At 37.1% G+C, this 12550-nt stretch overlaps 1 protein-coding gene across 5 annotated transcripts in view; it reads right to left on the minus strand.

Moving 5' to 3' along the window:
• Positions 1–12550, minus strand: part of POU2F1 (POU class 2 homeobox 1) — a 186946-nt gene that overhangs the window by 86876 nt on the left and 87520 nt on the right. The window contains exon 1 of one of the 5 annotated variants that reach the window (XM_038542647.1): positions 410–665. The exons of the other annotated variants lie outside the window; for them this stretch is intronic. Coding sequence (XP_038398575.1) covers positions 410–437 — 28 coding nt within the window. The 5' untranslated portion in view covers positions 438–665. Of the gene's footprint in view, positions 1–409; positions 666–12550 lie in introns of those variants that run through there. 5 annotated transcript variants of the gene reach the window in all.

Here is a 12550-nt window from a genome sequence, read left to right on the forward strand (position 1 = left end):
TTTTATAGAAGACATTCACATTAGGTATGCAAAACATTTTTATTAATATGTCACATTATTTAGGTATACTTTATACCAGTTTTAGATTTTGAGTGTTTTTTAGAACTATATGAAATGCTCCCAATAGATATTTCCAAAAAGCAAAAATGTACTCTGTTTAAGTTGAATTCCAAATCTACACTATGTACTGAAAATGTCTTCTGAACCAGAAGAGCTAGTGATAGGGAGGGACCTACTGCAAATTCAAGTATGCTCGTGCCTTGCAAATGCTTTCTTCCTTCTCTGCTCAATCCACCTCTCCCCCTCCCCCGAGTTGGTTGCATATGCGATTAAGTATTTATGCATAGTCAACCCCACACGCGCTATTTCCATATTAAAGCTTATAAGAAAGAACTGTGCTGGTACCCACCTAGAACATAGTCACTGCAGTCCAGCATTGCTGTGAAATCTTCTAGAGGTTCCCACAGTCCAGAGCAAGGAAGAAACAGGTAGCAGTTTGGGGTGGGGGAAAGAAGGTACTACTATTTCTAATAAATCTACACTATGTTCTTAAGAGAACAAGGGTGGGAGGTGGAAAGTGGATTGGGGGAGAAGCAAAATACAACTTCAGTTACACCATAGCAATCTTCAACTGAATAAGGAAACTTCAGTTGCTCAGAGGAGTTTTAGTCTCTCCTACCAGCTAGGACTGACATTGTCAAGGCAACTGAAGCATGAAAAGTTCCCCTTTTTGTAATAAAATAGAAACAAAGATTGCAGCTGGCAGTTTCCATAATGAAGCTTAATCAGTATGCGTGTGATTAGGGCCTTATGCAAATCTCTCCTCGTTAGCACAGCAGCCAGCACTTTGAAGTCCACGAACAATTCATTTACAGAACACACTGAAAGCACTCCCTGCATAATTTAAATCATTGCATAAATATTTATCAGTCCATTTGCATATTAATTGGCAGTGCATGAAGGGAAAAATTATCTCCTGAGTGCCAGCATAATAATTAGGAGGATAAAATGAGATTTCTTCCAATGGCCTGGCTTCTCGGACCTAACTTGAGATAGTACCGGGGGAGAAGGGAGAGACAGGAGACAGAGTTCTGTTAAAATGGCACTGAAATGACACGTACAAATTAGAAACAACTCTACAGACTTAAGCACCTTTAATCTTATTCCTGCTGGCAACAATGACTTCAGTAATAAGAGGATTTGCAAAAAGCTTTCTACACAATCCAAATAATCCCAAGGAAACAATTAGCAAGGTAGAAGCAGAACATAGGGCTGTCAAGATGGTGCTAGCCTACTGATAGGGAATTTTCCAAATATTAACATACACTAGGGAAAGTCTTACTTTAAAACAAGGCAACAATATAAATCCAGAAGCAGTGGAAGAGCTATAAAATTATTTTCAAGAGTATGGAAATTCATCATCGATAAATCTTTTTATACTACCAAATCAACAGAATAGATTAGTTGAATGCCATATATTATGCAGTATTCTTCCCCCATCAAAATCAATCTAAAGTATGAAGGCACTTTGTTCTTTACAATATCATTAAAAAAATGGGTCAAATAAATTATGGACTTAGTATTTTCAAGTAAAGTTCATCTAATGTACATGAATACATATATGTATACTCTTTATATATATAGATATTTATACTCTTTACTAAAGAATGTATCTGTTCAATTTAAAGTGAATTTACAAGGTAAAAATATCAGCCCAAAACTTTTTAGGCATGATATGACATGATATGATACGACATTCTACTGTAAACACCATAGACAACTTGGGAGAAAATTTATAAAAATCTCATGAAGTAAGAAAAAAAAAATCTCATGAAGTAGGTATTACTACTTTGTTAAAAAAATAAATAAATAAAAGGAAACTGAGGCACAGTGAGCAGCAAGCTAAAGCATTTTAACCAATATTACACTAATAATCTGGAGTCAGGATTTAAAATCGGATTTTACTGACATCAAAATCTGAGCTCTTGGCTATTATCACACATTGTGGCCAAGTTATATACTTATGGAAGGAGAAGGCACTGGGGGCTGAAATAAGGTAGCAGATTAAAATAGCTTGTTGTCAGTGTAGTGAAGACACTAATAGTTGGTGACAAAGATTTTGTGGTTTTTTTTAAAGATTTTATTTATTTATTCATGAGAGACAGAGAGAGAGAGGCAGAGACACAGGCAGAGGGCGAAGCAGCCTCCATGCAGGGAGCCGGATGTGGCACTCGATCCTGGGTCTCCAGCATCACGCCCCAGGCTGAAGGCAGGTGCTAAACCACTGAGCCACCCATGCTGCCCAGATTTTGTCTTTAAAAGTCAAGTCTGTACAGATACACAGAAGAGTGCACTAGAATTGAAGAGAGTTCTCCAGGGTATTATCCCATTAATAACTGTTTTTATTTAAAACTAGTCTTCAAACATGCCAAATGTCTGATTTTTAAAAATATGTATGTACTTTTTTCCAACGTTAAGGGTGAAATTAAATTCAACATGCATATGTAGAAATGAAAGACAAGACTTCTATCATGGACCTTTAAAAAGATTTCTTTACAAGTCAATAAATTATGCAGGAACAGAACCAAAAACTTCTCAACTTTTAGATAAGCACTCTATTTATATTGCTAGCTTTTCTGTTTTGTAGAAGCACAAAATCCTTGAGGAGAGAGTTGAGGGGAGAAACTGAACACTGTCACTTCACTTAGTCCCAGTGAGACCAAGTTCCTTCCCGTTTTGAACCCTGATTTTCTCATCTGTAAAATGGTAATATCTATTCATGAGGTTGCCCTGAGGATAAATGTGCCTGTGCCTCTCAGACTAGATCATGGAGTGGAGCATGATGCAGCTGTACCTGGGGACAGGACAAACATGCTACATCTTTTAAGAGCACCAATTTTATCCAGTAATAATTCACAACACTTTGTAGTAAAACAATCAAGACTATATTATACAACGAAATATAAAATTCAAATGAGGTTCGAATGCATTGGACTATACAAGTGCTATTGGTGAGAAAGTATTAGAAGAAATGATGAATGTGACTGGAAAATAGTAGCTATCAATATGTTTCTTTCCCTCCTCTTTTGTCTTCATAAAATTTTACATTTACTGCCTGTGCTTATTATAGACAATCTTTGCAACTTACCATCTACTTTTTATGCTATTTGCATCAACACCTCTAAACTATCTTTCTTATACCAATTTGGTCTTTCATAAATCAGCTAAGTGTGATCTGAAGCTGCAGCCAGATAATTACTGCCAACTAAGTGTTTGCCGGAAGGTACCTCGCAGGGATAGGACCTTGGCAGTGTAAAAACCTACTCCCTTGAGCCAAGAGTCCCACGGGCCTCGGCATAGCAGGGGGCCTATAGCTCCCCATCATAGAGGCTGCTCTCCCAAGAGGGAACCTTGTCCCCTCTACTGCAAAAGTCATTATCTTCACCCCAGGAACAGGAAGAGGGGGCAAAAGAAGGCCGATGCTGAAATGCAGGTATCCAGGGTGACAGGAAGCCTCACCCATGCTGTGGACTTGATTACAACAGGGATGGCAAGAAAACTCCCACTCACCACCCTTGATGCAGGTACTCTCCACATTCTAAAAGGCAGGTTTAAATACGAGAAGGTTGTCTAAGCCTCTATAGATGGATTAGGGGAGAATGGCTGCCATCTATTTCTCCCCTGGACTCCCTCAACATGGCAAAGTTAGATCCAAAAGAAGGGAACAGACAGCTTTCCCCACAAAGCTCAAGTGTTCACTTTATATGGTCCTCTGTCTGAAATATCAGATTAAAACTTAACCTAGAAAGAATACCCTTTAAAAAAAAAAGAAAATTTCTGTAAAGTTGGTAGAACTGTCATTCACATTTCAGCATAAATTAATCCAATTCAACTGCTTTCCTTTAACACCTCATTTAGGAGTTGATTAGTATGGTAATAATTGTTCCCACTGGAAAAAGGCCAGTAAATACTCTTATAAAGTAAATGCTGTTTAGCTGACCTGGACTCAGGGGATAGGGGTGGGAGCACAGGGTTCATAGAAAGTAGAAAATAGTAAATAGTAGCATATGGAAGGATAAAAAGGAGCTGCAAGACAAAGTTAAAATTCACGTACTTCAAAATTATGCTTAAAACTGAGTTGTTTTATAATTTTAATTATTATTTTAGTAATTTCTACATCCACTGTGAGGTTTGAACTCAATGATCCTGAGATTAAGAGTTGCATGCCCTTCCAACTGAGCCAGCCAGGCACCCCTGAGCCTTTTCTTTTAAAAGGGGGAAGGGGAAGAAATGATATTTGAGGATCCACAATTCATGGCTAACACCATCTGTATTAGAGTGACTTTTCACTCATGATCTTATGGGCTAGTCTAGGTCTCATTAGAAAGGCAACTGATGACAGTATCAACTCAATTACAAACTAGCTTTTTAAAATACATCTTTTGTATATGAGTGAACTGAGGTAGGCCTGTACTCTACCTACCTAAATTATCAAATTCCAACCTGGTCACATACCAGATGAACAGCCATTTGTACATGCTATCCTGGACTGCCTGTATACCTAGTCCAATGGATGGGAATGTACGACTCAGCAACTGTCCTCTTGGTAGGATTTTTCATCTCCTAGCTCCACTGCTTTCACTCCTAGGCAGTCTCAATTACACATCGATATCCTTTTTAATCATCACCTCTTTTCAAAATCTGCCACTACTTTAGTCTCCTTATTAGCTTCCTTCCAGAAAACAGTGACACTGTGTCAGCAGATGCTCAGTAATAAAAATGCTATTACCTCAAGAATTATAAATTGTTATCTTACCAAAAAAATTAATCCCAAAACTCCTCACCCACAGACAGCCTAAAATAATTTACTAATGCTCAAATACAAAAGATCATTCCGGGATATGGAAATTTCTTAGATCCAGAATCAAGTAATGAGTATTAGCACCAACACTATTCTTATGCACTGTATATCACAATATATGTGAATGATGCCCCCTAAGGTTGCAATATGAGGATTTCAGTGCTCAAGAAAAAAAAAAAAAAAAAAAGATTTATGAAAACAGAATGTCTGCTATTTATAAAAAATCTTAGATGGCAAACACCAAGATAGAATTTATCATTCTGGCAAATAAGCACTGCCAAATAAGTGATCTAAAGGATAATTTTATTTCCTAAAAACCAAACTGAGGCCTAAAGAATGACTCTAGGTCACACGATTAAGTGACAGAGAAAGCAGGAGAAAAAGATGTAATGAGGAGGCATGAGATGAAAGTAAGTAAAATAAAATATATTAAAACTCTTACCCATAACATGGAGATTTGTAGTTGGTCAATTAAAAAGGTCAACTTAAAATAAATACTATACAACCATTATATACATACCTTAAATATTTCACGTTAACATAAAGTACATTAATATGTATTTAACAATCTTTTGATGGTAGACTTGCTTTAAAAATTTGAATCTACTAATTTCAGTGCCCTTTTTTGGGTAAATCATATCCTTTATACTTACTCTAGTATTTCTGTTTTCAATTTCTTAAGCTTTGTTTTTCAAGCTTTTCACAGTTTACATATATATTAAGAACATTAAAAACTCAAAAAAAATTCGTGAAATGATGCTCCTTTCTAGATGTAACGCAGTATGATTGTAATCTGGTATATCCTTATTTTTTTATTTTTTAAAGATTTTATTTATTTATTTAATCATGAAAGGGGGGGGGGGGGGGGGCAGAGACACAGCCAGAGGGAGAAGCAGGCTCCATGCAGGGAGCCCATGTGGGACTCGATCAGGGACTGCAGGATTACGCCCTGGGCTGAAGGCGGCGCTAAACCGCTGCGCCACCGAGGCTGCCCTATCCTTGTTTTTTTAAAAAAACGTTCCTGATTTCAACCTACGAAACTGACTTGATGACCCACAGATTGAAAAACTGCTTTAACGGTAAGACAAGGGGACACCTGGGTGGCACAGCAGTTGAGCACCTGCCTTCGGCTCAGGGTGTGATCCTGGAATCCGGGATCAAGCCCCACATCAGGCTCCCGGCAAGGACCCTGCTTCTCTCTCTCCCTAGGTCTCTGCCACTGTGTGTGTGTGTGTGTGTGTGTGTGTGTGTGTGTGTGTGTGTCTCCCTCTCATGAATTAATAAATAAAATCTTAAAAAAAAAAAATGCAAGGGGCAGCCCAGGTGGCTCAGCCGTTTAGCGCCGCCTTCAGCCTAGGGGCGTGATCCTTGAGACCCGCGATCCAGTCAGGCTCCTAGCATGGAGCCTGCTTCTCCTTCTGCCTATGTCTCTGCCTCTCTCTCTCTCTCTCTCTCTCTCTGTCTTTCATGAATAAATAAAATCTTTAAAAAAATGCAAGAACTTAACAAGTCAAGCACTCTGGGTACAGAATCTTTTTCTTTCTTTTTTAAAGAATAATTAATTTATCTCTAATATTTTACAGCTCTTTTCATATCTAATTCAGCAGTATTTTTAGTCATTACCTTTTATCTATTCTTTTCAAAACATTCAACTTAAGTTTTCACAGAAACATCATCTCTTCTGTTTTCCTTAGCTTATATAATGATTTAAATCATGTAACTAAAATAAGTACCACCAGTTGGAACAGGCTTGGGAACACAAACAAGTCATGATCCTGTTGATCATACCATTTGACTAGTTGCAGCAGAAATGCAGAGACATACTGAAAAGTGTATTCAACATGCTGAAGGGCATCACGGTGTGTTTTAAGCAGAAATCCTCAAGGCAGCAGTTAATCTAATGAGTCATTTATTTAGTGTTAGTTTGTTAAGAAAGCTATCACAGCAGATAGTATGCAGTGGCTGGTGCTTCTGCTCTTTTCCTTAATTTCTGCCAACATACGTTACTACAGTCATGTACGTAGCTCATCTATTGCTCAATCGAACACGTTGGCATCCTTTAGGAAACATATCATTACAGAACCCAATCCTGAATTTCTTAGTTGTGAAGTTTAAATTTCGCATAGCTCTACCAAAGTTTTACCATCATATTACATGTACCTGTCTAGCCTTCCTTATCATCCTGTTTATTTCTATAACTGTCTTTTCTTTGTTCTAGTTTAAAGAGTTTTTGCAAAGTCATTGATTTCATGCATGAGCACATTCAACAAATATTTACTAGGTGCTGCCAGGCAGTGGGATAGGAATTGAGGATATACTGCTGAGCCACAGAAAGCTTACAACTGAATAGAAAGAAATATTAAGCAATCATCCAAAAACACAATCATCAAGTATGAAAATTCCATGGAGTAAAAGAATAGGTGACTACACAGCTTTAACACAAGCCTATAATTTGTCTTGACATCTTTGGCTAAAATTAGAGTTCTCCTACTTTAACAACTGCATTGTGACTTTTTCTCTGATTCCATTTCTTAAACCCATGAAATACAGGCTTTTATTTTATTATTATTTTTTGAAACCATATGCTACTTTAATGATTCCCATCCATCCCTTTTGAAGTATTAGGTTTCATGTATGATATTGGGGATTTGTGTCTTCTCTATGTCTCTTACTCTCAGGTTTCATAAATTTGTGTGAAAATACAAGGGTAACAAGTATCTCAGAGTCTATGTGAGATATAAAATTTATGTTTTTATTTTTATTTTTTAAAGATTTTATTTATTTATTCATGAGAGACACAGAAAGAGAGAGGCACAGACATTGGCAGAGAGAGAAGAAACAGGCTCCATGCAGGAGCCCAATGCGGGACTCAATCCCAGAATTCCAGGACCACGTCCTGAGCTGAAGGCAGACACGCTCAACAGCTGAGCCACCCAGGCATCCCAGAGATAAAAAATTTAAAGACACATTCCTCTACTCAACTAATTAAAATGTTCTTTTGACTAACTGGATGTTACTCATATGCTTTAATAGTATCAACGGTATAGTAGCACCATTCCATTAACATTTACCGATTCCCAATCTAAAATATCTTTCCCTCCCCAAATCAACTCATGAAAAAAGTCTATCCATCCTATAAAACAGGTTCAAAAGCTATGACCTCAGATCTTCCTTTATTCCTCTCCTTGTCAGGTAACTATTTCTCTGAAATCCTATAGCAATGACAATCTCTCTTTTGTTTGAAATAGTTAGAAATTCCTAAGAATTTGTAAAGACTTTACCCAGTTTCCACACTAGTTACATCTTACAATATGCCATCAAATCCAGGCAAATGACATTGGTATAAAAGGTATGTATAGTTCTATGTCATTTTATTGTCACATGAATAAGTAGATCACATAACCACCATTCAAAATACAGAACTATTTCATCACAAAGAATTCCTTCCTGCTATCCCATTATAAGCATATTCATTCCTCCCCTTCCGGCTATTCTGAATCCTTGACAACCACTAATCTGTCATTCATCTTTATAATTTTGTCATTTTGAGAATATGATACAAATGGAATCATAGAGTATACAACCATTTCAGATTGGCATAATTTTATTCAACATAATACCCTTAAGATCTAATCAAGTTGTCCCGTGTATCAACAGTTCATTTCTATTTACTGCTGAACAGAATGTTCCATAGTATGGATGTACCATAATTTGTTTATTCACCCATTGAAAGAGTTTTCAGTTGTTCCCAGTTTTGAGTTATTACCAAAAAAAAGGTGCTACGAACATTCACATTTGGGATGTACATTGGATCACAAGCTCCACACAGGGAAAAAAATACTTGCAAAGGACATGTCTGGTAAATGACTTTCATCTATAATATGTAAAGCATATTCATGTATATCTTTTTATGTGGGCATATTTTTATTTCTCTGGGATAAATGCACAGAAGTGATATTGCTGGGCCACATGGTAAGTGTATATTTAGTTTCTAATGAAATTTCCATATATTTTCCAGAATGGCTGTACCATTTTAGATTCCCACAATCTATGAGAGATCCGGTTTCTCCAAATCTACATCAGCATTTGGTACTGTCATTATTTTTCATGGTAGCTGTTCTAACATGTAGTGACATCTCAAGTGGTCTCAATCTGCATTTCCCTAATGGCTAGTAATATGGAATGTATTTTCATATGCTTAATTTACCATTAGTATATCCTCTTCAGTGACATGTCTATTTCATTCTTTTGGATTTTCCTAAAAATCCATAATATCCCTTCTGGACTATTTACATTTTTAGGACTGAGTTTCATTGTGTGTGTGTGGGGGGGGGGGGGGTTGAGTACAGCTGACACATGTTACATCAGTTTCAGGAATATAACAGTGATTCAACAATGTTATGCTATGCTCACCACAAGTGTATCTATCATCTGTCATCATTCAATGCTAATACAATACCATTGATTATATTCCTTATGCTGTGTCTTTTATTCCTGTGATTTGTTCAATTCCATAACTGGAAGCCTGTTATCTCCCGTTCCCCTTTCCCCATTTTTGTCTATTCCCCCAACCCCTCCCCACTGGCAACCATCAGTTTGTTCCTGTATTTACAGATCTGATTCCACTTTTTGTTTGTTTATTCATTTGTTTCTTAGATTCCACATGTAAGTGAAATCATATGGTATCTTTCTCTGTCTGGCTTATTTCACTTAGCATAATACCTTCTAGGTCCGTCCATGTTTTCACAAGTGGCAAGATCTCATCCTTTTTTTATGGCTGGTTTTGATAAAGTCTAGTTTATCAATTTTTTTTCAATTTTTTTTTCTTTTGTAGGCTGTATTTCTGGTATCATGTTTTTGTTTTTAATTTTATTTTTAAGTTATCTCTACTCCCAACATGGGGTTTGAACTCACAACCCCAAGATCAAGAGTTGCATGCTCCACTGGTTGAAACAGCTAGCTGCCCCTCTGGTGTCATGTTTCTTTTCTTTTCTTTTCTTTTCTTTTCTTTTCTTTTCTTTTCTTTTCTTTTCTTTTCTTTCTCTTCTCTTCTCTTCTCTTTTCTTTCTCTCTCTCTCTTTCTTTCTTTCAGACTTTATTTATTTACTCATGAGAGACACACAGAGAAAGGCAGAGACATAGGCAGAGGGAGAAGCAGGCTTCATGCAGGGAGCCCAAAGTGTGGGCCTGGAACTCCAGGATCAGGCCCCCAGCCAAAGGCAGACACCCAACTGCTGAGCCACCCGGGTGTCCCTGGTATCATGTTTCTTATATGTTTTTTTTTTTTCCTAGTGTGAAGATTAAAGGTTGGTTTTTGTTTTTTTTAAATCATTTGTCTAAAAGATTTTCCTTTCTCTGTTCCAACTGTTTTTGTACCTTAGTCACGTATCAGTCAATTATGCCTGTGTAGACCTATTTGGGTTTTGTATTCTGTTCCAATGATTAACATGTCAATTTCTCCACCAACATCCTCAGACCTGATTCCTGCAACTATATAAGTCTTGAAATTAGAGAAACTGATTTTCTCTACTTTCTTCTTTTTCAAAATTTTGCTGGCTATTCTAATTCCTTTGCATTCCTATATTAATTTTAGAATAATCTTGTCTATTAAAAGTCATAGGGGGGGATTCTGTTAGGAATTGCATTAAACCTGTGTATCAATTTGGGGAGAAGTGAACTTTCCTATGTTGAGTCTTCTAACATGCGAACACAGTGTATCTCTCCTTTTCCCTGTATGTTCCTTGACGTCTCCCACCAGCATTTGGTAGTCTTGGTACACAAGTCCTAAATATGTTCTGTTGATTTAAAACTACATTTTTCATTTCTTTAGCAATTCATTTAGGGTAGGTCTACTGGAGATGAATTTACTTTGCTTTCCTTCATCTAAGAATGTCTTGATTTCCCCTTCATTCCTGAAGGATGTATTTGCTGAATAAAGAACTTGGGATTTTTAGCTTTCATTTTGTTTTGTTTTGTTTTTAAAGATTTTATTTATTTATTCATGAGAGACATAGAGAGAGGCAGAGACATTAAGCAGAGAGAGAAACAGGCTCCCTATGGGGAGCCTGATGCTGGACTCAATCCCAGGACCCCAGGATCATGACCTGAGCTGAAGGCAGATGCTCAACCACTGAGCCACCCAGGTGCCCCAATTTTTATGTTTCTGAATACTTGAAAAATGTTATGCTGCTGCCTCTTGGCCTCCTTGGTTTCTGAGGAGAAATCCACTATCACTGGAATTGTTTTTCTCCATAGGGAAAGGTGTCATTTCTCTTTTATGGTTTTCAGGATTTTTCTCTTGTCTTTAGTTTTCAACATTTTATTATTACTTCTTTGGGTTTATATTGTTTGGAACTTGCTCAGATCCTGGAATCTGTAGGTCTGTGCCTTCTGACCAGTTTGGAAAGTTTTCAGCCAGTCCTTCTGCAAAGCTTTCCAGCCCTGCCCCTATTCTTCTCTCCTCCTCTGTGGTCCTTCTGTCATAGTCCCATAGGTCTCTGTGCTCTCTGTTCATTTACTGTTCCATTTTCTCTTTCTTGCTTAGATTGGGTAATTTCCACTGTTTGACGTTCCAGTTCCATTGTTCTATGTCCCCTCTATTCTGCTGTGAGCCCATCCAGTGAGTTTTTATTTCAGTTACTGTACTTTTCAGTTCTAAAATTTCTATTTAGTTTAGATTTTCTTTTCTTTTTTTTTTTTTTTAGAGATTTTATTTATTTATTCATTAGAGACACAGACAGATGAGCAGAAACATAGGCAGAGGGAGAAGCAGGCTCCCCAGAGGAAGTCTGATGCAGGACGTGATCCCAGGACTCCGGGATCAAGACCTGAGCCAAAGGCAGATTCTCAGCCACTGAGCCACCCAGGTACACGTAGTTCTTTATATTTTCTATTTCTTTACTGAGGCTTTTTGTTTCTAGGCTGAGACTTTATATTTTTTCTTTTACTGTTTTGGTGAAAAAATTAGTAGCGGAAGTGCTTTAAAAATTATGGGAATATTTGGAAAAGACAGAGAAGCAAGTTTGAAAGGCCTCCCATTGATCAAATTTTGGACAATATGAACAAAATAAATGAAAATAATAAATTCTAACCATTACCAGGGCACTTGGGTGGCTCAGTTGGTTAAGTGTCTGACTTCAGCTCAGGTCATCTCAGGGTCCTGGGATTGAGCCCTGTGTTGAGCCTCGCTCAGTGGGGAGCCTGCTTGTCCCCCTCCTTCTGTGCTCTCTCTCTCAAGTGAATAAATCAAAATCTTAAAAGAAAAAATTGTAACCATTACTCATAGGAATTCATGTTGATATAAATAAACAAGGAAAAGAGAAAGTTTTTCCTTACAGATTGCCAAATAGTAAATATAGAAAGAATAACAGAAAATCAGCTTTTGGAAACTCTCATTATCATCATTATCAAAAGTTTAGTCAAAATACTCTATGTAGTGGGCAAAAATTTGATGATAAAAATTTAGTTTCCCTACAAAATATTAAGCAATTAAAAGGAAAGACACAATTTTACAGAGGAAAAGCCTGGTAAACATCACCTTAATCAAGTGATCAAAGTTAACATCACTTGTCAAAGGACAAATCAAAATTGTACACTATCAGAAAAGATGGAGAGAACACATCACTTCTGTGATATTCTTGCCACAGATGCATAATCTGAACCTAATCATGGGGAACTATCAAACACAAA

Source organism: Canis lupus, chromosome 7 (genome assembly GCF_011100685.1).
Source record: "Canis lupus familiaris isolate Mischka breed German Shepherd chromosome 7, alternate assembly UU_Cfam_GSD_1.0, whole genome shotgun sequence".
Classification (NCBI taxonomy): Eukaryota; Metazoa; Chordata; class Mammalia; order Carnivora; family Canidae; genus Canis; species Canis lupus.